Source organism: Filobasidium floriforme, assembly GCF_021052385.1.
Source record: "Filobasidium floriforme strain CBS 6241 chromosome Unknown HD553scaffold_12, whole genome shotgun sequence".
NCBI classification, from domain to species: domain Eukaryota; kingdom Fungi; phylum Basidiomycota; class Tremellomycetes; order Filobasidiales; family Filobasidiaceae; genus Filobasidium; species Filobasidium floriforme.
Window position 1 is genome coordinate 345,647 of NW_025763633.1, and position 25,887 is coordinate 371,533.

Consider the following 25,887-nt stretch of genomic DNA (forward strand, 5'->3'; position numbering starts at 1 on the left):
TTGGTGACCGCGCTCTCGCTCGTGCTCCTCGTCCCCGATTTGAAGGTCGACAGTGACCGTATCGTCCTCCTCGTTCCCCCCAGTCCTCGTCTGTCTCCTCTTCCCACCGACCGCTTTCGCCGTGACGACCTGCAGGTTATGCCTCCTCCCGAAACTTTCCATCCATCCGGAACTCATCTTTGGTCGAGAGTCCACCGGCACCTCCCTCTCATCACACACGGCAGCGTACCTCTGCCTGATCATGTCGGTGGTGACCTGTTCTCCCTGTTCCTGTAGGTCCAACATCGCGTTCCCCACATCATCGTCGATCTCGGGGTGATGGATCCGATGTTTCGTATGAGATCGCTGGGAGGTAGATTGTCCTGCAGCGTTGGCCAACTGGATGCTCTCGGCATTCTTGATCCAGCGGGACAGACTCGATTGGGTGATCGTCATGTCTGGGTGACGCTGTTTCCAGATGACCACCGTAGACGCTTGTCCGCGGCCTGACGTGATGTGATCACGCACGATCTCTTCCCTGAGGGCGTTGGTGATGTGCTTGAAGCGAGGACGAGGTTCGGGTTTCGCACGTTTAGGGACGAGATCACGAAGGTCGGTCTTGCCGTTCAAGCTCAAAGAGCGTTTACGCGGGTTGATCGAGCTGGTCGCATTCGAACCGGAAGCGATCGGAGTGTCGATAGCAAGGTCCGAATCGACATTCATGGAAATGTTGTTCAGGGTAGGTTCGATGAGGGGTAAAAGGGATGGATCCCTCTCGACACCTGCGGGATTGATCAGATCGCGCGATCAGCCGAGGTCTAGCACCGATCAGATCGCCATCAGGGTGACGTACGATACTCTTCATCCTCCGCCTCGTGCTCATCACCATCAACGCCCCTCTCGGCAGCCTCCAGCAGATCAGGCCTTCCCTGGACCATCTTCTTCCACAACCCGCTCTGATCGACGGACAACTTTGTCCGCTTGTCCATCCTCCTCATCTTGAGCTGCCCGGACAGTTGTTCCGCGGCCAACGCCCTCTCGCTCGAACGACACAGTTCGAGGACATCCCGCTCGTGTTCCGTGAGAGCAGTCTCGATCCCCTGACCTTGTGCGTGCTCCTCGACGTGGCTTTGAGCATGAGCGGTGAGCTTGGCTTCGAGGTGTTGGGAGACTCGGTTCAGTGTCGTCTCAAACTCGGCAGAGATGGTGTCTCGAGCTTGGCGTATCCGAGTCAACGTGACCTCGTTCGCCAAAGCTGTCAAGGGTACAGGTGGTGGTGTTGAAGTTCCTGCCATGTTGTCGGTCTGTTTGCTGTGACGTTATCCTTGAGTGGGGGACCGGGTTCGGTGATCGTTAGGTGAGTGGGATGGGTTAGTGGATGTCGAAATGGTTATTCGCTATCTCAACGGTTGGGACGGGATCGGGAAGAGAGGCAAAAGGGGACGAGGGCGCGTTTGCTTCCGCATCCGGGGCGTAACTCGTGATAGTACGTACTGGATGGTGGTATCTACATGCTACATGCAATTACAAGACAAGCTGAGTGCCTAATCGTCCTCCTCTCTCCTTCCTGCCAGCGACGACCTCCTCTGCTGTAGATCCTAGTCGGACATGACGCTATCGGCATCGTGGAAAGGCGAATATTCGTAGTCCATCGGTCGCCTCATCGCCGAGGTCACCCAGTCCTCGTCGCTATCCTCCAGCGCGTATCCAGGTCCGCCCGTGTATGACAAGGCCACGGGGAGTAGGATGAGGCCATGCAGAGCTCCAGAGATGATTAATGCTAGCCACATGCGGAAGTAGTAGACCTAGGGACATTGAGACGCCCGAGCAAATAATCAGTCTCTTTGAACGTGTACTCTAGGTTTGACAGTAAGCGACTGACCTCCAGCAGTTTCGACCGGGTGAGAGCGAGTACCGAAATTCCAATCAACTTGGTCATGGTGATACCCGAAAAGACCTGCGGAAGATACCACTAGTCAGACTACCGGTAATACGAACAAGTGCAGTTCACATGGGCGACTCACAGCAGGCCCGACGTCTACCAAAGCTGCCTGAGCCCTCTCATCCCTCTCCTTGCCTCCCGAGGGGTGATCATAAGGCAACCCCTGCCCGGCGCCCATGAACGCCCTGGCGATGTGCGAACAGAATTCGACGGCGATCCCGAGCGAGATGACGAGGTTGACGAGGGAGATGGCGTTCAGGCTGATATGCCAGTAACCCATGACGCCCATGACGTTGAGGACGGCTGAGAGGCAGACGACGGTCACCGTCGCTCCGGTCCTCCAGCTCCCGAGGAGGATGGTAGTTATCGCCATGACGGCGACGAGGGCCAGGAACAAGACTTCGATGGTCATCGATGTGATGTAGGCGTACTGCGACATCAAGGTGTGAGGTGAGCTCGGTCTTCACGATTTCTGCTCTCATGATAGATCAGGGGCGACAACTCACCTGCTCGAAAAACACGTAGAATAGCGAATAAGGGTAGGTTTCGACCCCTGTCCTCGCATGTATATCGCTAGCCACCCGCTTGGCAGCGGCGAGCGCGTTGATGAAATCATCCTGTGTCTTCAGCGGCGCGTGGAACGTTCGGAAATGGGAGGCGACTACCGAGGAATTGTCAGATGCCAGCGAGACGGCCGAGCTGTACGGTGCTTGGCCGCCAAGCGGGCACTTGTCGTCTGTCGGTGTTGCTAGCCATTGTTGCATGTATCGCATGACTTCGGGACCTTCGGGCAGCCCTTGCATGGTAATATCCCATTCTGGCTCTCGATCGGCAAAGCAAGGTTTGCACAGCCGTTCAGAGTCTCGAGCTGAGCAGAATACGTCCGGGTCGTTCTTTCGGACTCGACAACACGTATCCAGCGCAGGGTCCGTCCAGTGCAAGAAATCGTCGATCCACGGAGCTGGAGGGTTCGCGATAAACGAACTCTCGGGACGTTTGCGCTCGGCTTCGAGCGAATTGGCTACGGAAAGGTCCATACAGGTCGTGAATCGTCCACAGAGCTGTTGTTGCCCGTGTCGTGAAGTAACATCGACATTCTTCGTGACAAAGTAGACGGGCGGTCCAACGTCGAGATAGGCGTCGAGCGCATCAAAGTAGTCAACGAGGTACGAGTCGGAAGGTAGGGCAAGGCGTTGGTCTGCATGATAGGCGAGTGTCAGGCTGTGTGTCTCAGGCAGAAAGAGTCAATGATGGCGACTCACTGAGACCCATAGTGATACGTTGAATCCCCACAACCGCGACGATGAACAACCCTCCGAACGCGGCGATGACGATCTGTTTAACCTCTCGCTTCAAGAGGAAAGGGGCGTATACCCGTCGCATGAAGCGAGTCATCATGGATTCTCCGTTGTTATTGACGGCGTCCGGGTCCACGTCGTACAGCCCGACAGGGGGGCGTAAGCGGATGCATGGCAAGCAGTCCATGCGGAAATCCTGAGAATGTGGTCTGTCAGTTGTCTTTACAGTATACGAGAAGCCCATTGCAACTCACTTCCGCTCGCCTAAGATCCAGAGTCATCGCGCTAACAAATACCGTCACTTGCAGCAGGGCGCCTAGAAGAACGCTTCCAGCGGCGTAGAGAGCAAAGTTGCGGACTGCAGGCATCGGCACCAGCGCACCGAGACCGAATGCTACGATCTCTGTAGTCGAACTTAGCAAGATCGAAGGGCCCATCCGAGCAAGAGTTCGCGCGACCCTTTCCTCTGCCGGTAGATGCGAGGGAGCTTCCATCTCTCCGTCAAGAGATTCCGTATATGCACCACTGGGACCTCGCGCGGTCTTCGAACCTGGCCCGTGAATACTGTTTTGCCGATCCAGCTCGTGAACGAGGATGAAGACGTTGTCCACCCCTACAGCCAGCACGAGGAAGGGAATGACTTCAGCGATAATGAGGGTGACTCGTACCCCCATCCAAGAGAACAAGCCGACTGAAGACGAGACGGCGATCAATACGATGCAGATGCCGAACAGGCCCAGCAGTGACTTGGATTTGACTGAGAGTAAGGTTGAGAGGAGAGATGCCATGTATTGCCGTTTCGGTGGCGGTGTTCCCGCACGACCGGAAGACTGCCCCCCTTCAGATGCCTTTCTCAGCTTAAGCATGACCAGCGCGTCCACACACAACTCTCGCAAGCCAGCCAAGACACCATGTTCTCCGAGGAACAAGTCTGGGCTGACGCCTCCGCCAAGCGTCAAGGAGACATAGAGGAACATGACGAGGTAACTTGCCACCACGATACGGACGTCGGTATTGGTACTCTGCGCGCACGAGATACGCAAAAGTCTATTAGCCTTCCATCTTCCCTTCCTCAGGATACATAGCCTACTGACCTTGTTCAATTCCGCCTCAAGGCTTACTTCGGTCGAGTAAGCTATTTGGACATTTGCCTGCTTCCTGGAATTGGCTTGGAGGTCCGCCAGATACTTTTGTAAAGTTCGCTCCCATTCGGCAGCCTTCTCGACCTTGTTCTCGTCGAGAGAGTTGGCGACAACGTAGGTAATGACCAGGCTCTTGGCGTTCAGCCATTCGCCTTGAGCGCCTCCCAGTACGAGCTTCGGATCGATAGGTTGGCCAAAGTCAGGCAGACACTCTGCAGGCGAAACCGCACAGTCTCGAACCCGGGTTTCCCATCCGTTCTCTCCTTCCGCGTCCCATTGACTCATATCTGTACCGAGCCAAGCCGATACCGATTGGACTACACATGGCGATCCAGGTCCAGCGGGTGCGAAGCAGACGTCCTGAAGCGTGTAACCATTGGGTTCGGATCTGAGCTCGGCGATAGCTGCTTCGTGTGATAGCCACCAGTCGAGGGTATCGTACGACAAGACGTTCGTAGCGGGCGGTAGTGTTCCTGATGTAACGATATCGCCATTGCCTTCCAGGCTGGATCTAGGCGGTACGCCCATGACAAAGATCTGCTCTGCCCGGTAGAACGGTCCGAAGTGCTCGTCAAAGTATGCTTTTTGACTAGCCGCCTCACTTGACGGAGATACCCAAAGTCGTACAGGGTTTGTCTCGACCTGGAAGTATTTCCAGCCAATGTTCAGGATGGCGATACAGAGAGCGGCCACTCCGAATGTCAATGCTGGAGAGGAAGCACAAGTCCACCCGAGTCGATAGAAAAATCCTCTCAGTACGAGGTTAATCTTGCTTCGTCTCGGTTGCAACTGGTCAATTGGGTCGAGCAAGCTGGCGCCTCGCCCGAGCCGGAAACGACTTGACCCGCTTGGTGCCGTCGACTGTACCTCCCCGTTACCGGGAGTGTGCTGTCTGTCGTCTCCGTCCAGGCCACCAAGATCGTTAGAGTACTCCTCTCGAGCTGACGATGTGTGGTGTGAGAATGGATTTGCCCCGCTCGCCTGCGTAGGGGAAGTGAGAGGAGGATCCGTCATGGCGACCCGCTCGTAGCGCTTCTGTCGGTGTCGAAGGGAGAGCTTCCACGAGTAGGCGGAAAGGCCGGCCAGAATCAGGACAGCGTAGATGATCAGAAGACTGAATGTCAAGCAGGAGACGGATCCGACTGTGCACCGAGGATCGTTCGGTGCCCGAGGTGGCTCGACGTAGGGCAGGCTAGCACACACTTCAGGACAATCGACGCAGGTACACCGCGAGTCGAGACCATTGTCGGAACAGTTCAATGGGCGATATGTCAAGGGAGATATGCCGCTAGGAAACTCCCGATCGAAACCCGGTGAAGTCTTGGGAATGCTGATTTGGAAAGGGGACCCGAGTCCAGGTCGGTAGGCACCCATGTACTGAAGAAAGGCGTCAGGGGTCTTGGCCCCACCGCCGATAAGGTCCATCGCAAATCCGTTTGTGGCTCCGAACTGCACGCTCTTGCAGCTATCGTAGAAGCCATTCTTGACCTTCTCGCTAACGTAATAGTCCACCTCCTTGACCGCTTCGTCCCCAGAATCTGTCTTTTGCGTCGAGACGACGTCAAGGAAGAGAGACTGATCGGGCGAGCAGGTGAAAGTGCAGTGGTATGACCGAAAGTTGTTGCGGCATGCCGGGCATGATGAGAGGATCGGTTCAGCTTGTTGCAACGACGACCGTAGGGTCTCGACCTGATCGGCTGTACAGCAGACGGTGTCCGGGATCGCCCATGCGGGTCCACAGACTTCCCGCAATGCCTGTTTCAAATCTTCGTCCGCCTGATTGATTCCATATGACGAATTGATTCAGCTCCAGCCATACCAGTAAGTAGCCATACTCTGCTCACCTGATCTGCTTTTCCATTGTCAGGACATGGTAGAGCTTGTCCGAAGATACCTTTCTTTCCGCAACTACCTCGCATCGAGCATAACCCTTGCTCCCTGCGGGGTATTGTACTATTCTTCCACATGTTCATGCTGTTGGGGTTACACTGCGCTCCTAGAGATGAGGTATATGGGTGTGTGGTGTATGATATATGCTAACTCGTTGAAAGGAACCTGGCAAGATGGTCGCCTCCGGCGATATCCGACCGGACGTGGTGAAGTCAATAGCTGCGAGGTGCGTACCCGTGTTCGTGAAGGGATCGTAGGTGGACAAATCTGGTAGCCTAATGATAGTACCAGGGAATGTTGCTGCCTAACAGGACCGACCAATCTTTGACGTGAGCCAGTCGTTGATGATAATCACCTCTTGAATGGGATCATGGTCACCCAGCTGGCGTCATCGTACGAGCTTCGAGATTGTCAGAAATGACTATGCGTTATGGCTAACATGCTCGAAAAGGGTATCGTTTCATCTCATCGACGGTCTTCGTCTTCTTGCTACAGGGGATCTGGGTAGGCTGTTGGCCTTTTTTACAGTATCCGGAACGCTAGAGAGGGGTCCCATTATAGTTTGCTTCGCATATGTTCGCTGTAATCTTTTCCCATCATACCCTCGATCTACCGCTCACGCTCTCGTTGCCACCCGGTCCAACCGAAGCCGAGTATTCTGAGGCGGTATTGTTTTCGGTCACACAGACAAGAGGGAACGCTCCTTGCTTGCCCGCATCGCCATGGTTCCCAGAGACTATCTGTCCCGTGCCCCTATAGGATCCCGACGTACTTAGCTTGGGTTGAGCTGGCCTGCAACGCAGTCGCGACTCACCATGCATCGTCGTATATGCGTAGGACGACCAATTTCATGCCGGGTTGTAACGAGAGTTCGTCTGGCAAAGCGGCCGTGTAGCTAATAGCGACGTCATCAAGTCAGCGTCGGAGTCGGAGACCAGACCTAGATGTTGGTGACTTACGGCCATAGCACCGTCACTGTCGAATTTGGCAGGATCAGGTGTTCACCACTCTGGTTTTCATCTCTCACGCTGCTCAACAACGCTCTTTGCTTGTCTGGTGGCGCTCCCGTACCGACAGGTTGACCCAGAGCGATCGGAGCGGCAAGACCCATCGCCCCAGCCTTATCTGCAGCAGACAATGTCGATGCTCCGCCAAGCATGGTCCTTGAGGACATCGCACCCGTCCCAGATCTTCCCAATTGACTCATCTGCGGGGTCATCATACTGCCATCCGGCGAAGGAGAGACCTCACCGGGATGATGACCAAGCAAGGCAGCGTTGTGAAACTCGGAAGCCGGATGGGCTTCAGTCGAAGCTGAGCTGTGTTTGAGCGCCCGGGATTCCGGATGTCGTTGATGTTTGCGTCGACCGTAACCGCAAATCGAAAGAACCCCACAGAAAGCCAAGAGCCAGAGCAACATACCCAGGACCTGGAAGATCGAACAAGATCCGCTTTCAGCCTGGAGCTTATACGGACGCGAAACAGTTGTCAACTCACGAGTAAGCCGCCGATGACGCTGCCCACGACAATCCCAGCGATCTGTCCTCCGCTCAGTCCACCACCCGCTGTACTCCCCGAACTCCCTTCATTACCCTGACTAGCGTTTGGTTGTGGTGGCAAGTCCGCCAAGGAGTAGAGGCAGTTGGTCAAGTCCGTGTTGTCTGTTGACATAAACGACACAAGGCAGTCCTGGATCAGTCTGTTGGCCTCGAATCCGATGAGACGGGAAGGTACGGGGTAGATCACGGGACTAACTTGAATAACAGCAATTCTCGGGGGCCGTCGAATTGCAGAAAGCACACAGCTGGTCGGTAGACGGTCCGTACCCGCAGTTGCCCTCGTTGGTGTCTCCGGCAACGCAAGTGTCGGTATTGTTCGTCGCCAGGGTCTGTACGACAAGACCCAGTTGGGGTATAGATGAGTGGTGTTGTTGACAGATGGAAGGCAGAGGTGAGATTACAGTACTCACTGTCCAGTTAGTACATTGGACGAAGTCTTTGGTGATGTTCCTATCCCTCGCCCCACCCGTCAAATCGGGCCCAGGACAGTCTGAGGGACGAGTGATCATTTGAAACAGAGGTCAGATTACGTATTCAGGGTGCTTTCGAGCGATATCCGAAACTCACACTGCTGATTCTCGACGATCCGTTGTTCGTCCTTTGACATGGCGATACAAGAGTCTTGGCAGATCATCTTGGGTCCCGTAGCTGCATTGGATTCGTCTGGCAGGATCAACAGATCTTCACATCAGCCTGCCCATATTTCAATTTCGCCGACCTAACCTCGCCCAAGAATCGACTCACCGTACAGATCGAAACACTCGATCGACCACCTCGAGTTCACCCAAGACGAACACAACATCGTCCTGGCATACCTCAACATCGTCAAACTACTGTTCGTACATCCGAGCTGTTCGACAAACTTGGTCTGTCGGTACTGATCCGGATCGCTGAGGTACCGAAACACACCGGCATCAAAGGATGCCACCGAATCGACCGAGCTGAAGAAGGGGAAAGCGTTGGAGAGGTTTTGAGGGTGAACCCATGCGGTGGAGAATCCTGGACAGGCTGTTGAGCCAGAGAGACGGAGACAGCCGTTGGGGGTCGTCGACTGGGAGAGGACGGGTTCGACGAGATGGGTGGTGTACAGGAGGAAGAGAGGGGCGAGCAAGGTCACTCTTGTAGACATGGTCATCCTTGGGAGGATTCTGCTGACGGGTCCAAGCTTGTTCCAGCAGGTAGTCGTCAAGTAGAGATTCGAACGGTCCCCGTCGAGCTTTGAGGTTTCCAGCTGAGAGGCTATGTAGCTACGATCTTATGAAAAGGACGATCGGTCGTAAAGGCTGCAAGCTCTTGCGCTCTTGCCTCTTCTAGCTTTTAGGTTGAGATGTCCTCGAGGCGGATCGCTCCTTATCGAGCTCGTCGGCTTGAAGAGATCCACTTGACTGAGTATCTCGATTTCTCATCAGCCATTCGGCTCGGTCATGGCTGTTGCGACGATGGAGTTGCCCACCATCGCCCATGCTCTCGGCGGCGGGGAGGCAGAAATGATTCGTTCCAGAGAAGGGAAGCGTCCGAGCTCAAAGGACCTCTCCCACCCTCACAACTTTCGTTTCGATCGCTGATCACTCTCGCTCCCGTCACTCCCTCATCACGCATACCTCACGCGAGCCGCGGCACAAGAGCCAGCGACACACAGACCGATAAATGTTTCGGATTCATTCACCGATTCGAAAGCCCCGAATCCACGAGGTTATCCTTCCGACCCTTCATCTCGGTTCCCAATTTTGGCTCCGCTCCCACTCCATCGTCCGGTAGCCAGAAGAAACAGGTCAAAGGATTCGAGGATCAAGGACCCCTACGCGCCTATGCCTGCGTGCTCCGGGCTCGTCAACAAGACGCCCGAAATCTACCACCTATCGCCACTCGACGTTCGGACAGGATGTAACCAGTGCCTGGTTCGGACTTACTTTGAACATTTCACGCCAACACATGGCATGTGCGATCGCCGAAGCGCATCCCGAAGAAGGATTACACGCCCAAAGCAGCAGAAAGCCTGGCGTTTTACATCCTGTTGCAGGCGACCCACAACGCCACAACACGCCAAGAAACACTCACGGGGTGGCTCCAACTGAAAACGGCTAGTTCAGACGAAGTAAGCTGAGGGCCTGTTCGCGAGTCATCTTTCAAAAAGCGACGTTTTTGCCGGCACCCCACGTTTACTAGTGAATTGTTAGCGGCGCCGGGGTTACGGAAGAAATTTTGCTTTATGTAATTCTGAGCCGTTCGCGAACAGAAATCGAGACAGAAATCGCGTCTAGAGCTGAGACTTCTAGCTCAATATTCAAAACGACTTATCGAACGTCCTTTGAAAGTACGATTCCAACAACCACTTCAAACGACCGCTGTAGCTCGACAACGACATAGTAGAATCCAATAATGTCGGTTCGGGATGATCAAGAAGATGACGACCTGTCAATAGTATCTCAGCAAGTCACCGTACGGCAATTATTAGTAGTTACACAGACCTATATTGAAATCCTTCGAGGAACGCTCACTTCCGCCCCCCCACGACCTATTTTACACGATCCCTTCAAGGGCCCCGAAATCGTCGCCCAATGGCACAGAGGACACCCAGACGCTTGCCACGACGCTATAGGGATGTCGGCTGAAGGCCTACGACGTCTAACTCGCCACATCGACCGCCACAACCAAGTCAAACCGTCTCGAACGGTCGATCTCGAGACGAAGATAGGTATGACGCTCTGGATGTTACGCAAGGCAGCCTCGAACCGTACGACCAGAGAATTCTGGCAGTTCTCGCAGGCAAGCGTCAGCAAGTAAGTGCCCACAGCCGCTGGCCGGCTGGGCTCGCCAACTGATCGATTTTTCAGGTATTTTCACCAAGTCTTGAACGCTCTTTTTCACCCGACGTTCTATGGTGAATATGTTCGACAATCGACATCAGACAACCTTCCCCTCGACCACGAACGTTACCAAGACCCTAAGTATCATCCTATAACCAAGCGGTGCATTGGGGCCATCGACGGAACACATATTATCGCTACGCCGCCGGCGAACGACGCAGCGCGTTTCAGAAATCGATATGGCTACCTCTCCTTCAACGTCCTCGCTTGCGTACGATTTGACGGCCTATTCTCTTATATACTAGCAGGGTGGGAAGGTAGCGAACACGATAGCAACATCTACAGGGCGGCGGTGGCTCAAGGACTTCGAATCCCCGAAAAACACCACCTCTTGGCCGACGCCGGCTACGGCCTCGACTCTCGGCTAGTAACCCCGTATCGTGGAGTGCGATACCACTTGAAGGAGTGGGCGAGGGCAGGGAACGGGTGAGTTACCAGCCAAATCGTGCCCTGTGGCCCTCCCTGACTTCCTTACTGACGGGCTGAACGCATATCGACTGGGCAACATAGACGACCTCGCGATCCGAAGGAACTCTTTAATTTACGACATTCTAGCTGTCGAAACATAGTCGAGCGGGCCTTCGGTATCGTCAAGGCTCGCTATAAGGTTAGTACCTTCTCCCTTGACCCTCTTGACGTCGTCGGTAGCGAGTAAACGACGTTTCAGACCATCGAATACCGTGATTTGCGACCTCGCGCTGACGACCCTCTTCACTCCCCCCCGATCGACACCCGTTTCGCTATAGGTCCTCAAAACCGGCACGACGTACCCCATGCCCACGCAGGTTAAGATCATCTACGTCTGCTTCGCCCTCCACAACTTCATCATGTTACAAGGGGACGGAGACGACGATTGGCGAGACGATGAAGTCGACGCGGAGGGGGATGTCGAGGGTGTCGACGGAGATGACGATGTCGACGTTCCCCCTCGACCGACCGGGAGTTCAAGGGCAGAGGAACGTCAGGCTACGCAGAGGAGGAATAAGATGGCGAATAGGATGTGGGGAGAATATCAGGACTACCGTCGTGGCATGAAGTAGAATATCTGTTGAAATAACGTACGATTTCACCACCTATCGAACTCCGTTCCTCTCGACGTACGAGACCGTTTTGCCGCTCGATCTTCCTCTTCCCTGTTCTCCCTGTCTTCTTCCATCTTTACTATGCGTCTGACACTACGTTCCAGGAACGCTGGAGGTACAGCCAGGAAAGCTATCGCTCGAGTCGGCCGATCGGTAAAGTAGTCGACGATTCGACCGTGTTCTTGTTCGTCGAGTTTGTACTCCTCGACAACGTCGGCTAGCTTCGCAAAGGCCCTCTCTAGAGAGGTCTCTGGGTCTCGTTTGGCTATCTCAACGAGCCGTTCATCTAGTCGATCGAGTCGTTCGGCTAACTCGTTTTGTTTGGTCGGCCGTTGACGTTTTTGCGGAGGCTTCGAAGGAGTCGAATTGAGGTCATCGTCGGTGTCGTCGGAGGAATCGCTGTGTGAATTTACTAGTAAACGCCTAGCAAAGTCACACGACGTCACCTTTGAACAAACCTGGCGTCCTCTTTGGTGTTTTTTCCGACTTGATCTTGACTTCCCTGAAGTTGAGGTCCGGCTTCAGCGAATGGATTAAGTGCATATCGTCCATCGGCCACGGTGTCGGAAACAAGGGCATCTAATTGATGGTACAGCTTGTAGGGCCTGTTCCGCCAAGATAGAAGGAGTTTGCTGCGGGGAGTCTAGGTATATAAGGGTCGAAGTAAGTAGGTGATCTCACTGTAAAGGAGGTCGAATCGTCGTTCGTTCTTGACGTCTAGGTCGACGCGTACGCGTACGCGATATCGATATACGCTACCTCGACGAATCGACCTAGATCGACGTCGACACCCTTATACTAACGTTTAACTCTTTCAGTTCTTGCCACGCCCTCTCAGGCAGGGTCACTACATGTCTCTCGTCGTCCCAGCCAGAGCCAGACTTCGCCATCAGCTCTTTAATAGGCTTCCACCGGTCAGTCTTGAGCTATAGCGAAGTTAGTAAAGTAGATCGACACGATATCGTTCTTTTCGACTAACTGTGTTCAAACGACCTTTACAGGACCTCACGTCTTTCAAACCTCCCCTCTGACGGATGGCGTTCACCTGTAGGGCAACCTCCTCCCATGTGGTCTTCTTGAAGCCGTTATCGGCTCGTTTTCCGGCGACAGCGGCGTCGGAGAGAACGTTGAGCATAACGGCGTCGTCATCTTCACTCCACGAAGCGTTCGATCGCTGATTCCTGTTTGTAGACCCTTGTTCAGACAGTCCTGCCGTCCCCTCACGCCCTGACGTCGTCATTACCGAGGTTTCCCTTCCTACCGTCGATATTACCGACATCATCCGCGCTGAACGATCGGGGAACGTAGAAACCCCCCTCGACGTCTCGTTCGACGTTGAGGGGGTCGAGAAGGGTGGGAACGGTTGCTGGCTATTGAAATATAGGGTCTGAGACGCTGCGAGGTGAGTTGACGGGGTTCTCGACAGCGTTGAAGACGTCATCGCCGGGTTTGGGGTCGAAATCGTCGGTGTCGACGGCGGGGGGTGATTTGACGGCTGCGGTTGTTGGCTGCCCCGAGGGAGAGGCCTGACGGCATGATTTGGCTGGGAACTACTAGCAATTGTGCCGGGGAACATCGTAGACTGGGGCATGATCAAACGAGACGAAAAAATACAATATTCATACAAATATCGGTCTCGACGTCCAAATCGATCGACGATTCGTACTTTGACGTTGGAATTTCGAACCCATGATTCCCTAGTCGCGTCAGCCAAAATCTGGGGGACGCGTTCCTTCATGAAAGTGTCGAACAGAATTCTCGTTCTGTCAAGAAAATATCGACAGAATCGGCGAACAGAATGCCATGTGAACTCGGTGATATATTTGCGCTAGCAATTTGCTAGCGACGACGTATCGCTTCGTTCGTTACCGCTTTGGGCCAATAACTGACGAAAAACGCGTCGAACAGAGGGTCGCGAACAGGCCCTGAAAGTTTTCGACATATTATGGCTTTGTACAGCAAGGGTGATGCCCGCAATTGTTCCTTCAAGGCTCCTGTAATCCAGCGCTCCCAGGAAGTGGCGGTACCCGATGGGGATGGTCGCAGGTCGTGTAGACTTATGGCAGCCATTTGTGACGGTTACAGGGATGTATGAAGCGAGCTCTCTAGCTTGGTGATGATAAGGACTCTGAGCGACACACGGCCATGAACGGTCAATCCCTCCAATTCTGAGCTCCAGGACGCCCGGACACAACGTACCCAGCCAGAAATGAGGCCACATCACATGATTCTGACCGAAACGTAGATGGCCGTCTGCAATCTGACACAAAATCGTCGTTTCAGCCGCAAAGGTCGAACACTGAAATTTCGGATAATCAGGTGACTTCGAGACTCGTAACGCCACTCTTGGTGACGTCACGCGAAAGTGCATTCACGTACAAGCAGACCGTAATCGATTCACCTTGTCCCCAATTCCCCAACCTCTATATCCTCTATCCGGCATGCGGCATCATGTGTCGATTTATGTCGCCGATCCTCACACCAGATGAATACCGAACAGCCTTGTCGCCACGCAAAAAAATCGATAGGGCATTAGGAGGAGGGGTGTAGAAGCTAGAAGATAGATCCCGCACCGACTGGTCATTGACGACGGGATCGGATTTCAACCGGTAATTCACAGGAGGGTATAGGATTCTTCGTCTTCATTCGTACTTGTTAAAGGCAGAAGGAGACCGACCTCGGTGCGTGGAAGAGGAATGTCAGCCTGATCCACATTCGCATGTGCCATCGTATCTAACGGGACTGTCAACACAAGTTGACAAACGATCGACTCCGCAAGCTTCGACACAGCACTTGTTGCCCAGCTGCCAAAAAGAACTTACTATCCGCCTTCTAACGCTGGAAGATGAGCACCTACAACGAGACAGGTTCCTCCGGCCTCGGGCTCAAGATCCTGCAACAATCAGACTTTTACAATGAGGCTTCCATCTTGCATCCCGTCGGTGGGTCTCCTTGCTAACTTCCTACCGCTGAAGCCAGGCTTGACTGATCCAATGTCGCTAATACGCTGTGCATTCGCGTCACGAAATGTGGGGTATCCATAGCGGCGGGGTCGATTGGAATCATGTTCCTCTTCATCTACTTCCGAATCATGAGTAACCGATGTTCAGCACCGGTGACCCTGTTTGATACCATCGTCGGGGTCGCTTTAGGGAGCGTGTTAGGGGCGATCGTTACCGGTAAGCATGATCTATACCAGAAACTTGGGGGTTCGAGACTGTGCTGATGTAATGACCTTGATGGGGGCGATAGGAACATCGCTCACAAGAGGGATCCTTTCCCTGATAATCCTCCTCTTCTTCCAATTCTTCACGCAAGTCCCCCCGTCCCCGAACTTTCTCCCTCATCCATATGCGTCATCACGTACAAACACTTACCTCAATCGCTTCTTTTCCGCCCCTGATCACAGGTCCCTCTGCTCGAGCAACATGGGCGCCACGTTCGAGCGCATTGTCGCGTCGCCTCCCCTTGTCATCGCCTTTCGCGGCCATCAATTGGACAAGGTGATGAGACAGCACCGGATCTCGAAGACGGATCTGAACTCGGCGCTGAGAAAGTACGGGATCTGGAACATCAAGGAGGTGGAGTGCGTCATCATCGGTGAGTCGTGATGGAGGTCGCTTCCCTACGAAAGGGGGAGATTGTGTCGTCGAGATGTTGATTTGATCTGGACTGTCGGCAGAGTCTACCGGATTATTCTCTGTCTACAAGAAGTGCGATTTCCCGAACGACATGGTAAGCGCATCGCTTCCCCTGCTTCTGACTATCCCAAGAATCCAATACCAACATGTTTCCCTTTCGCCCCTGCTTTGCCCTTGACAGGAACCAGAAGTACTCCTGGACATCAAAGGCTATCGAAAACTACACGAAAACCATCAAGCGAACGGCAAGGACACACACGAGTGTTCGAATGACTCTAGGGACGATGATATCGCTGAGGAGTGCGCATGAGATCGATCTGAGTCGGATTGGGTTCAGAGCCGGGGAGGGAGCGCGCTGAAGGGAATTCACTGTATCGTATGTACGAGTCTGCGTTTGTGTATCGTGGGTTGTTTCCTATTTGAGTGTAGCTTGCAGTTGTTGTAAGTGTATCGCATCATGACTTCTCGTCGGGGCCTTGACGATGGTGTGCTCCTCCTTGATTATATATGGTGTGAGATCAAGCGAGTATACAAAGTACAAGACCTTCCTGATGGACCAGGACCATAGCGTCGCCTGTCTAGTCATCTTCCGGGCACGTCTCCGACCGACCATCCCCCCGTCCTTGACCGCTGTGATTCGGTATAAGCCAAACTGATCGAGTTCGTAGGCCATTCACTAAACGCCACATGGAAGGTATGGAGGCGTGGCAGGTCGAGACGAGGCGAAGATGTAGGGGGAAGACGACTGGCAAGAAACCCCCGTCCCAAGAGCGGCATCCTCGTTCCTCAATCGCAAAGATCCTGCATGCTTCGCAAGATCTGGTCCTTTTCCATGGCGATCCCCTTCAATTCTTCCACCTTTTCTTTGGGAAGTCCCTGACGTTCTGCGTCTTTCCACGCGGCGTAGGCTTGAGAGGCTTGTTGTTCAGAGATTGCGAGTTGGGCTTTTTCGGATCTGACGAGGGGTAGGAGGTGAATATGGCAAGAGGATGGATCGAAGGCAGAGTTGATGATAAGCAGGCGAATTGTTTTGTCTGCAAGACCTGTTGCCAGAATTCAGAGAAGGTTGTGACTCACTCGCTATACTTCTTCAACGGGTTATCGACCCCGGTGGTAGCGTAATCAGGAGCGGACACCTTGGCCTGGGATTTTGTTTGATCGGGTTGAGTTGACATGGTTGGCAGGAGGTTGTTATCGTCGTCGTCGTCGTTGTCATCCAAAAGCAGGTAATATCCGGCGGGTCTGTATGGAACGAGAGGTGGATGAGAAGAGGTACGAGACAAAGCTTGGGTATATCTATCTCTCCATGGTCAGAGGCCCAGGTTAGGGGGCCGCGGGATGACGTGGGCCGATCGTTCGACATTGTCAACAAACGATCGATAATCACGTGACGAGACGATATGACGGACAGATCGTACTGTTCTGATGTCCGCTCGCTCACTTTTCGCTGTGGAACCGCTCGCCCGCCTGTTCTGATCCTGGTGACCCCGCGAATTTCTGTCTCTATCGCCGCATTAACTCCCGTCGACTCGTACTTTTTGTTTCCGCCCTAGCCCAGGGGGAGAAGCGTTCTCGCCTTGGGACCGCTCAATCCCAAAGATTATCTCGAGAAACAGCCAGCCAGCCTACACACACTTTCTCTGCAGCTACAACAGGTATATAACCCCCCCAACCCCCCAACCGACCTGTCCACCCGAAAAGTACTTTCCTCTCGCCACATATTCCTTCACTCCAAAAACACAACCTCGTACACGTCCTCCTGTCGAGCCAGAACATTCCATCTGTGAGTGCTTTTAGCAAGTGAATCGTCATGTCGGACATGACCGAAGTAATCTTTACAAGAGCTCGCAACTGACTCTACAAACAACCCCTACAACCATAACAGTCCCTACCTAAAAGTACAAACCACAGACTCGCTCAAAATGGCCAACGCTCAACTCGCCAGCTTCAAGATCCCCGTCGTCGACAATGAGCCCATGGTGAGTCCCCACAACCCCGGGCAGCGCCATGCTAATGCTCTAGACCTCCGAGCTTCCCGCTGACGTTCCTTTGACCACCTCGTTCCTGTCGTACGTTCTCGTCGACGCATAGAGGGCCTACGCCATGGAGTCGGGCGACCGAAAGAACCTCCAGGCTGCCGTCGCCAAGATGGAGTCTCAGCTCCCCTTCGACATCCCTTGTATCATCGACGGTCAAGAAGTCCGAACCGGCAACACCCTCCCCCAAGTCCTCCCCCACGACCACAAGCGCAACCTCGCCAACGCTCACTCTGCCACCCCCGAATTGCTCGCCAAGGCCATCGAGTCGAGCGTCAAGGCGCAAAAGGCTTGGGAGGATATGCCTTGGGCGGACAAGGCGGCCATCTTTTTGAAGGCTGCCGATCTCATCGCTGGCAAGTACAGGTTCGAGTTGATGGCGGCGACCATGTTGGGACAGGGAAAGAACGCTTGGCAGGCAGAGATCGACGCCGCGGCCGAGATGGCGGATTTCTTCAGGTTTGGTGTGAGTCGTCGTTGGCGGGTCTCTGCAGAGGTCGTCTGTGCAGCTGGCTGACGAGTAAGTTGAATATTGGTATGGGTGCGCAGGTCAAGTACGTCGAGGAGCTCTTCCAGATCCAGCCTCCTAGGAACACCCCGGGTACCTGGAAGTAAGTCCGACCATATGATCTACGTCCGCCCGTCCACGAGTCGCTCGGCTGACCCCTATCTTTACCTGTCTGCGCAGCCGAACCGAGTACAGGCCCCTCGAAGGTTTCGTTCTCGCCGTCACCCCCTTCAACTTTACCGCTATCGGAGGAAACCTCGTCTTTGCCCCCGCCATCATGGGCAACGTCTGCATCTGGAAGCCTTCCCCCGCCGCCGTCTACGCCAACTTTTTGACCCACAAGATCATGCTCGAGGCTGGGTTGCCTCCCAGCGTCATCCAGTTCACTCCCGTGAGTGTCGGTGTGGGGCCGTGGCGCCCAGATATGAATCGGTGATGCTGACTTGGTTGACTGTGAATTATATAGGGTAACCCTCCCGAGATCGTCAAGCAGTGCATCGACCACAGGGACTTTGCCGGTCTCCACTTTACCGGATCCACCCACATCTTCAAGAAGCTCTGGAAGGACATTGCACAGAACCTCGACATCTACAAGGGTTACCCCAGGATCGTCGGAGAGACCGGTGGAAAGAACTTCCACTTGTACCACCCTTCCGCCGACGTCAAGTCGGGCGTCATGCAGGCCATCCGAGCCGGGTTCGAGTACCAGGGACAGAAGTGTTCCGCCCTCTCGAGGTGTTACGTCCCCAAGTCCAAGTGGACCGAGTTTGAGCGCATCTTGAAGGAGGAGGTCAAGAAGATCACCGTCGGACCTCCTACCGAGTGGCAACACTTTGTCGGACCCGTCATCGGACGACCGGCTTTCGAGAAGATTACCGGCATGATCACCAAGGGCAAAGAGGCCGGTGGAGAGATCATCACCGGAGGTACCTGGGACGACTCGAAGGGATTCTACGTTCAGCCCACCGTCATCCTCACCAAGGACCCCAAGTCGGTCACCATGACCGAGGAGATCTTTGGACCCGTCATCACCGTCTACGTCTACGACGACGCCGAGGAGGGTGCTTGGGAAAAGACCTGCCAGCTCATCGACACTACCACCGAATACGCCTTGACCGGTGCCGTCTTCTCGGCCGACCGAACAGAGTTGATCAAGGCTTCCAACTACTTGAGGAACTCGGCGGGTAACTTTTACCTCAACGACAAGTGTACCGGTGCCGTCGTAAGTCGAGCGCCACCGCCTTTTCCGGCGATCCCACACTGATTATTTCTTGTCTCTGTGCATGCTTTCCAGGTCGGCCAACAACCCTTCGGTGGAGCTCGTGCGTCGGGTACCAACGACAAGTCTGGATCCATGTCCATCTTCTACCGATTCGCCTCGGCCCGATCGATCAAGGAGAACTTTGGCTCCGTCGAGGACTTTGCCTACCCTTCCAACAGCGTCTAGACGTAGATGTGTGGGTTCGGTCGGCTTGGGGGTGAGGATGGGGATTGTCTGATGACCTGTCATCTTGTATTATATTACGAACTCAACGAGCAAAGATGCATTCTTGTCCGCGTCTGTTTTGCCGACCTTGTTGGGGTATCCCGCCTTCGTAAGACGCTGCCATATGCGGGCCTCCTCACCGTTAAGATGTCGCAACGGTCATGACAGCCCAGACCAAGTGACTCGTTCGCAGCCCGGAGAGGCGACGCTAGTCTGGCCCTGTGCATCGGGTAATGGCTCAAAATGTCGCTTTCAATCTGCGGCGACTCGACTTTGGGAGCCCAGCAACAGTACCAATGCTGGTGAGGGGATGGAATTATGCGAACGTGGCGGGAAATTGGTGCCACCAACCAGCTTGCCCATTCGAACCAGAACAATGACGTGCAATTATGGCTGTCTCCGTGCCGTCCTACCTCATTCCGGACCTGGACATGTAGTGACAACATGATCTCAGAGCGATAGAATGCCTTGCTATCGAACAGCATCTGCATACCCTCTCGCTCGCAGGAAGGTACGAGAATCGATCTCGAATGGCTTGTCATCAAAGACCTCGAACCCATAGAGCAAGCATCTACGCTGTAAATTCTCTGCTCTCGGTCGCTTGAAGGAGCGCTGTGATCGGCGCATTTGTACGGCTAGGCTGTCTTCGTTCTATGGAAGCATGACAGGCGTCTTGGCGTCGCTGCAGTATAGCGATGGAGTCTACTTCTCCTCATTGTAATTACCGTTTCATCGCGGTGAGAGGAGGTGGGCGCTCACGCGAAACCCAGATCGTAGAGTCCAGCGACTGATAATGCGCTGTGCGCCTGATTCTGGGTTCCAGAACTTTCATTCCCAAGAGCCTGCAAGCCAGCTGAAAGGGATTGAAGGCGAAGATGAGGCGGAACCGAATGGCAGTCGTCCGCTGGTGCTTGAAGGCATGGCAATTCGGTACCGCGGCAAGCTATCAGCAAGCGTCAGACTGAACGCAAGACGGTCGGCTGAATTTTAAACAGGCTCTCAGTCAGATCAGTCAATCGCGCCTAATCGCTGATTGCTAAAGCTCGATCAAGCCCCTCGAACATGTAAAGGTGTCGATAACCTCGGTGACGGAAGCAAGAGCTGGTAGAGGATCACTGAAGGATTCGACGAGCCAGAATCTCCAGGCTTGAGTACCACGCCTGATCAGTTCGACGGTGCACTCAGCACAACGCACCAACTAATCCAACAGGGTCGGGCTATCATTGCGCTGCATTCCCGAGGCGCGGGGGTTGAACCGACCCGACCGGGTGGTTCATGTTTGCACGCCTGCGATCGCTCGATTAGTTTGCCTTTGCGTTTGTGAGCCCGAGCGTTTGATCTGGGCTATAGTTCGTTTTCGTGCAGTATGTGACACCGTTTCTTGTACGAACATAGGCAGAAACTCGGTAGTTTTGGGCACAGATGACTGAACAGGGCCGGATTCGAACCGACGCGATGCGCCGCGCATTTGGGCTTCCACGCAGTCTGTCACCCTGCAGAGTATCCTTGAAACTTCGTGTTCTATATACTCACATAGAAGCTAACATTAACAACATAGTGCGCTCCAGCTTCTGTATACTTGTTTCCAGATGTGGACGAAACACAAATCGCCACCAGTGTCAAGCGCCGAATCTGCTGGCAACATGATTACTTTTCGAAGCTGCCCGGCGTTCGACAGAGAGGTCGTATCACCAGACAGTGGTAATTGATAGGACGAGGTCTGCCGGAGAGCTGTTTATGTGGATACGAGGCCGAAATTCGACCAAAGATTCGACGGCAACTGATTACTTGAGAATGGGTTGATTGACTCCATGCATGCCGTGCCTCGTCTCGGGCTCGACTTGTCAAGGCGATCACGGCGATCACGGCACCTCTTGCGCCTCCTGTTCCAGTCTCCTTCTCATCTGCGCTTCCCCAGAGAGGGATGACGGATGAAGCAGTGGGGTTGGAATAACAGGTTTCAGGTTCTGAACTGAAGCCGAGTTCTTGAAGGAAGACGGACTAGCATCGCTAGCAAGCGCACCAATTGTACTGTCGAAAGTTTGGTCTGGTTCGCAAGCTTCTTCGGTTCCTGGTGCCGCAGAAACCTGCACGGGATTGATTGACCATCTCTTTTCCTTTTCAATCAAGGCGAGAAGCGATGCCGCTCCTGCGGTAGTGTTGGCATAGTATCGTGTACAAATGGCATAATCTCTGCGCAGCCTTTGATAGCGGCTGATACCGCATACCAGCGGTAAAGTACGAATTCAAGTCATCAAGAGTGTCGTCATATTTCGTTAAGCTATCATCATGTTTGCTGTTTACTGGATCCGGATGTCTGCAGGAGTCTTGGGTCAGCGTAAAGCCCACGAAGACGCCGCCCGTCCACTCACCCCAGGTGCTTCCGTGAGCGGTCTCGGTGCGGTTCACGATCAAGTTCTTGCTCGTGTGGTAACCCGTATTATCGCTCTGTCTCAGGAACAATAATGGCAGACTGGAGCCGCCCAACTGTTTGCTTCTGGGGATATTCCCCTGAGCTTGAAGGATCCCGTCAAACGGACGTTTCGTGATCTTGACCAAGGGAGGTTCTAAGCTTTGCAGAGGGGAATCTATCAAGGTAGGTGCCGGCGGGACCGTCCTTGGACGTTTGGGTCCTCCGCGGGGTGCCTTCTCCTTGACCACCTTAGGCTTCTTCTCCTTGGCAGGTTTTTTACCCTTCTTCCCTTTGGACTTGGCAGACGTTGATCCTTCGCCGGCAGTTTCGAGCGAACCGATATCTTCAGGGTTCACGTCCATGCCGGCCAGATTGGCGAGATCGAGATCAGCATCCTCAGCGGCATCGCGAACCTCGCTGATGTGAGCATGAGCCTCGTCCTCGTTCTCAAGCTGCGTGGCATCTGCCAGAGTCGCTTGATGTTGAGCCAGAATGGCATGAGGGTCCAGCATGTCGGAGCCGCTCTGAGCGGCCTGAGCAGCAGCTTCCAGCGCGCGAGCCGTGAATATACCAATATCGGTAGCGACACCCTGGACATACGTCATGTCGTTGTGCAAAATCGAGTCGACCTGTGATCGGGCCGCTTGCGCTGCAAGCAATGCGATCTGGTGTTGGTCGTCTAAGTCAAAGCCTTCAGCGCTGAACGGATTAAGCCCAGTAAAGGCGGACAAGTCCCCATCATGGTCCTGCTGGGCCTGTCGGACCAAATTCTCGACCATCTCCCGGGTGATCTCGTTGTCTTGATGGTCTGACGGCCCATCAACGATATCTTGACCAAAGTTGGGTTGCTGGAGGTCGTGCGGCACAAATTCCGCTTGAGGGAAGTGATTGATGTCGTGCGGTACATCTTCTCCGTCTTGACCCTCGAGATCGTGCGATGCCGCAGGGTGCTCATGAGCAAGTGCAGAGGTCTGCACTGTGGCAGATGGCTCTGTTTCAACGCGTACCGTCGACGCGTCGCCCAGTTGTGCATCGCCGTCAATCTGCATGTCAGACGGGCCAGCTGCCTGGCCAGTTTCCGTACTTGCGTTTGCCGGCTGAGGTGGCTCGAGCTGACCAGAGGATTCGGCGGCATTGGCATTCGCAATGTCCTCCGCGGGTTGGATCCCAGGCTGCCCGTCGCTATCGGTCTTCTTTCTCTTTTTCTTGTCTGAATCTGACTTGTTATACGGAGGAAGGTCGGGAAGGTGGACGTGATCGTCTACACCATCTTCAGCAGCGAGGGCGCTATGGGACAGCATTTCGATCTGAGCTTTGCGTTCATATCTCTCCCTCTCGATTTGGGTGGCATTCCACATGTCTAGCGGATCCGGACAGCTGATGACGAGCACCGTATGCTCCACGTTCCGAGGTACTGCAGAGTATGGCCGCGTCTCGGGTGAACCATCAGGACCGCCGTCTGACGCAATGGCAGGAAATCTATGCGGTTCCTTGTCGACCAAAGACCAGTTGTCCTCCGGCGCGATGGATTGATATGTCCGGACGCGGAGCGGTCCGATCGCTCCCAGATATAGGTAGAGAGGCTTGTCGCGGTAGAGTATGTTGTCATCGTCGTAGAAGTAGTTGGTAACTGCCATCGTTATGGTGTTGTCTCGATCGTTGTAGACAGGAACCTCCAGGATGTCCGGCATGGGTGTTAACGGGTATTTAAAGACGGTGGAGTAGTCTCCGATTTCATGCCGCCCCTCGAAGAAGGTAAAGCTGTGCTCAGCTGAAATTTCAAAGAGCACGAAATGGTCAGTTTCTAGACGCTTGACCTGCCTTGTAAGGGTTCAATGGGACTCACTAATACCGCTGATCGTCCACGTAAGGTAGTCGTCCAAAAATTCCCTCTGCTCAAAGCCCGATTCTCCTGCCTCCAATTTAATCTGTGGTGCACTATACAACGCCGGAGAGAGGCCAGGTTTCTCCTCCGCCTGATCCAAGTCGATCCGAGACGAAGTTTCTCCCGGTATATGCTGGGATCCGGGCGTGTACAGGTCGAGAGAATGGGATTGCGCCGTAATTGGCGTTCCTTCATGATTTTCAGCGGTCCCTGTTAGTGGCTCTTCGGACCTTCCGTCGACTGTTGATTCCTCTTCTTTGCCCTTCTTTGGCTTGCCCTTCTTGCTCGATTGAGCACGAGGTCCACGCTTATCTCTGACTCGTTCGATCATGGGAGAACGAAGGTACCACCTGCCTTGACCTGGCACAGTTTTCGCAAAGGCAATCCTATGCAGTTCCGAGACTGGTCCATAATCGTGCAAGTACACAGCGCCATTGATGACCTTGCATAGCAGCAAGGGCTCCGTTCGGTACTGCGTTTGAATATCCCTGAGGACAACAATACTCCCGTATGTCAGAATCTCGGGATCTTGAACGGTATCTCGGGGGTGACCTGGGGGCGCCTCTCCTCGCCTGACGACGTCCATGACCCAAGCTGACCAGTCTCCGTTCCGACCGACGAGTAGACCCCGGTCGATATCGACGTAGAGATACCGCGTCATGACCGTCTGCGCAGAGACACGAGACCATAGCGCAAAGGGATCACCTATACGGATCCCAATGGCTTTACTGTTCTTGCTAGGCTTGGTGATCCCGACCGTCTGTTTGGAAGGCTTGGAGACGATCTGAATCCCGCTCGCCTCGAAAGTAGCCCAAGGACGCTCGCTGATCTGGAACCGGTTGAAATCCTCGACGAGCCCCATAGCGTTTCCGAGACGATCTTCGTCTTGATTCGGCAGCATGATCGCCTCGGCCGCTTCATCGCCTGCTTCAGGGGTGTACTCGAACCGCCGTTCTCTCGCGTCAGACTTGTTGTATTGTTCCGATGGCTCCTCGCCCTCGGTGTCGTTACGTATCATGTCCTGTATCTCCGGAGGGACCTGATCTGGGCCGGAAGACCCGTGAGGCACGCTCTGATCTCCTTGAGCTTCGAGTCCAGCTGGCAGATTCGATTCCGTAGCAGAGGAAGGCCCCTTGCCATGCTGATCACCTTCGGCAGTTGCTGCTTGATCCTGATCACCACCCGCGAGACTTGTCATGGCAAAGATATCCTCCCCCTCGGCTCCCCTCGGCTTGTGACTGTGATCATGACTCTCGTTCCCTTCCGCATCGAAAAGCTCCTCCATGGGGTCCACGGAATCGACATCCTGCTCCCTTGGCAACGTTCCACCAGGTTGAAACACGTCCAATCTGAGCCGTAGACCTTTGGCCTTTCCCGTCCTGCTGGCATACAGGCCCGGAAAAGAGATCCCTTCACGCAGATGCGCACGAGCGTCCAGGTCCCGCTCGAGCATGTCTAATCGCACTCCCTGGGTGTTCGAGATGACCGGAATATCCTCCCCCACGTCGGCGTTGACGAGTTTGAAAACGGCCGTCTCGACCGTATCGCTGATATTTCCCGTCATCCGCACAACGGGTGGAGGGCACAAGAATCTCTTTTCCTTGCCGTACGATTTCTGAGCGATATGCCCGTGCATGATGGTGATTGTGGAAAATGACATCTGTTGTTCTGGTACGCGGGATCCCGAGGGTCCGATGGTGGCTGCGAACATTCGTGTAATCTTGGCACGACGGAGGTCGGACAGGGGAGGAGATGTGGCTCGACGTTTCATCGGATTCGGGTTGATTCGTCGTGAGCCGACAGGGGGTGTCGAGGTGGGTTCACCAGTGGCTTCGGGTTGGCCGGCTTCCTGTCCGGTCTAGCAGCAAATCGGAAACGGTGTGAGCTTTCGTTCAGCTCGAAACCAAGAAACAGTGAAAACGCTGCGCTCACCTGGTTCAACGCAACATCATCTTGCCTGCCCTCATCGCCGCTGATCATCCGACTAGCAGCGAGCAACCCTTGAATCGAGTTCCCTGTCTGTTCACCTTCCCCTTCCTCGTTTGACGCGACCCTGTCCATCACCATCTCGTCCCGTCGAACAGGCCCGTCCTGCTGTGCATGTTGTTGATGAGGCACATCCTCCGGGTCGTACCTTAAGAACACATCTTCTTCATGCA

The 25,887-nt window shown here is 54.2% G+C and overlaps 7 protein-coding genes across 7 annotated transcripts; 3 read left to right on the forward strand and 4 right to left on the reverse strand.

The window, feature by feature from the left end:
* Positions 1-1,457: 1,457 nt before the first annotated feature.
* Positions 1,458-6,561, reverse strand: HD553DRAFT_284946 (putative vacuolar membrane protein). The gene is made up of 8 exons (XM_046178214.1): positions 6,206-6,561; positions 4,314-6,137; positions 3,474-4,241; positions 3,184-3,415; positions 2,428-3,119; positions 2,004-2,351; positions 1,862-1,936; positions 1,458-1,784 (listed from the first exon to the last, which is right to left on the reverse strand). The coding sequence occupies exons 1-8, from the start codon at positions 6,332-6,334 to the stop codon at positions 1,578-1,580; spliced, it is 4,275 nt and encodes a 1,424-aa protein (XP_046036253.1). The 5' UTR covers positions 6,335-6,561; the 3' UTR covers positions 1,458-1,577.
* A 142-nt stretch (positions 6,562-6,703) lies between these two features.
* HD553DRAFT_284949 (uncharacterized protein) lies at positions 6,704-9,286 on the reverse strand. The gene is made up of 8 exons (XM_046178215.1): positions 8,555-9,286; positions 8,378-8,473; positions 8,221-8,300; positions 8,007-8,139; positions 7,749-7,912; positions 7,211-7,680; positions 7,066-7,146; positions 6,704-7,004 (listed from the first exon to the last, which is right to left on the reverse strand). The coding sequence occupies exons 1-8, from the start codon at positions 8,943-8,945 to the stop codon at positions 6,848-6,850; spliced, it is 1,572 nt and encodes a 523-aa protein (XP_046036254.1). The 5' UTR covers positions 8,946-9,286; the 3' UTR covers positions 6,704-6,847.
* Positions 9,138-9,885, forward strand: HD553DRAFT_335527 (uncharacterized protein; the record flags this gene model as incomplete). The annotated part of the gene is made up of 2 exons (XM_046182198.1): positions 9,138-9,694; positions 9,831-9,885. The coding sequence occupies 2 exons, from the start codon at positions 9,138-9,140 to the stop codon at positions 9,883-9,885; spliced, it is 612 nt and encodes a 203-aa protein (XP_046036255.1).
* A 1,858-nt stretch (positions 9,886-11,743) lies between these two features.
* Positions 11,744-12,894, reverse strand: HD553DRAFT_342502 (uncharacterized protein; the record flags this gene model as incomplete). The annotated part of the gene is made up of 4 exons (XM_046182758.1): positions 11,744-12,158; positions 12,218-12,261; positions 12,563-12,685; positions 12,769-12,894. The coding sequence occupies 4 exons, from the start codon at positions 12,892-12,894 to the stop codon at positions 11,744-11,746; spliced, it is 708 nt and encodes a 235-aa protein (XP_046036256.1).
* Positions 12,895-14,513: 1,619 nt separating this feature from the next.
* HD553DRAFT_40623 (uncharacterized protein) lies at positions 14,514-15,899 on the forward strand. The gene is made up of 6 exons (XM_046184206.1): positions 14,514-14,697; positions 14,804-14,938; positions 15,012-15,072; positions 15,169-15,359; positions 15,442-15,494; positions 15,582-15,899. Exons 2-6 carry the CDS (start codon positions 14,824-14,826, stop codon positions 15,708-15,710), a joined length of 549 nt encoding a protein of 182 aa, XP_046036257.1. The 5' UTR covers positions 14,514-14,697; positions 14,804-14,823; the 3' UTR covers positions 15,711-15,899.
* Positions 15,900-17,322: 1,423 nt separating this feature from the next.
* HD553DRAFT_272607 (putative delta-1-pyrroline-5-carboxylate dehydrogenase mitochondrial precursor) lies at positions 17,323-19,391 on the forward strand (the record flags this gene model as incomplete). Its single annotated transcript, XM_046177772.1, has 6 exons — positions 17,323-17,379; positions 17,492-17,902; positions 17,986-18,047; positions 18,125-18,335; positions 18,411-19,166; positions 19,239-19,391. 6 exons carry the CDS (start codon positions 17,323-17,325, stop codon positions 19,389-19,391), a joined length of 1,650 nt encoding a protein of 549 aa, XP_046036258.1.
* Positions 19,392-21,551: 2,160 nt separating this feature from the next.
* On the reverse strand, positions 21,552-25,439 carry HD553DRAFT_272871 (uncharacterized protein; the record flags this gene model as incomplete). Its single annotated transcript, XM_046177788.1, has 6 exons — positions 21,552-21,927; positions 23,065-23,614; positions 23,690-23,848; positions 24,068-24,557; positions 25,023-25,196; positions 25,245-25,439. The coding sequence occupies 6 exons, from the start codon at positions 25,437-25,439 to the stop codon at positions 21,552-21,554; spliced, it is 1,944 nt and encodes a 647-aa protein (XP_046036259.1).
* Between the last annotated feature and the right edge of the window lie 448 nt (positions 25,440-25,887).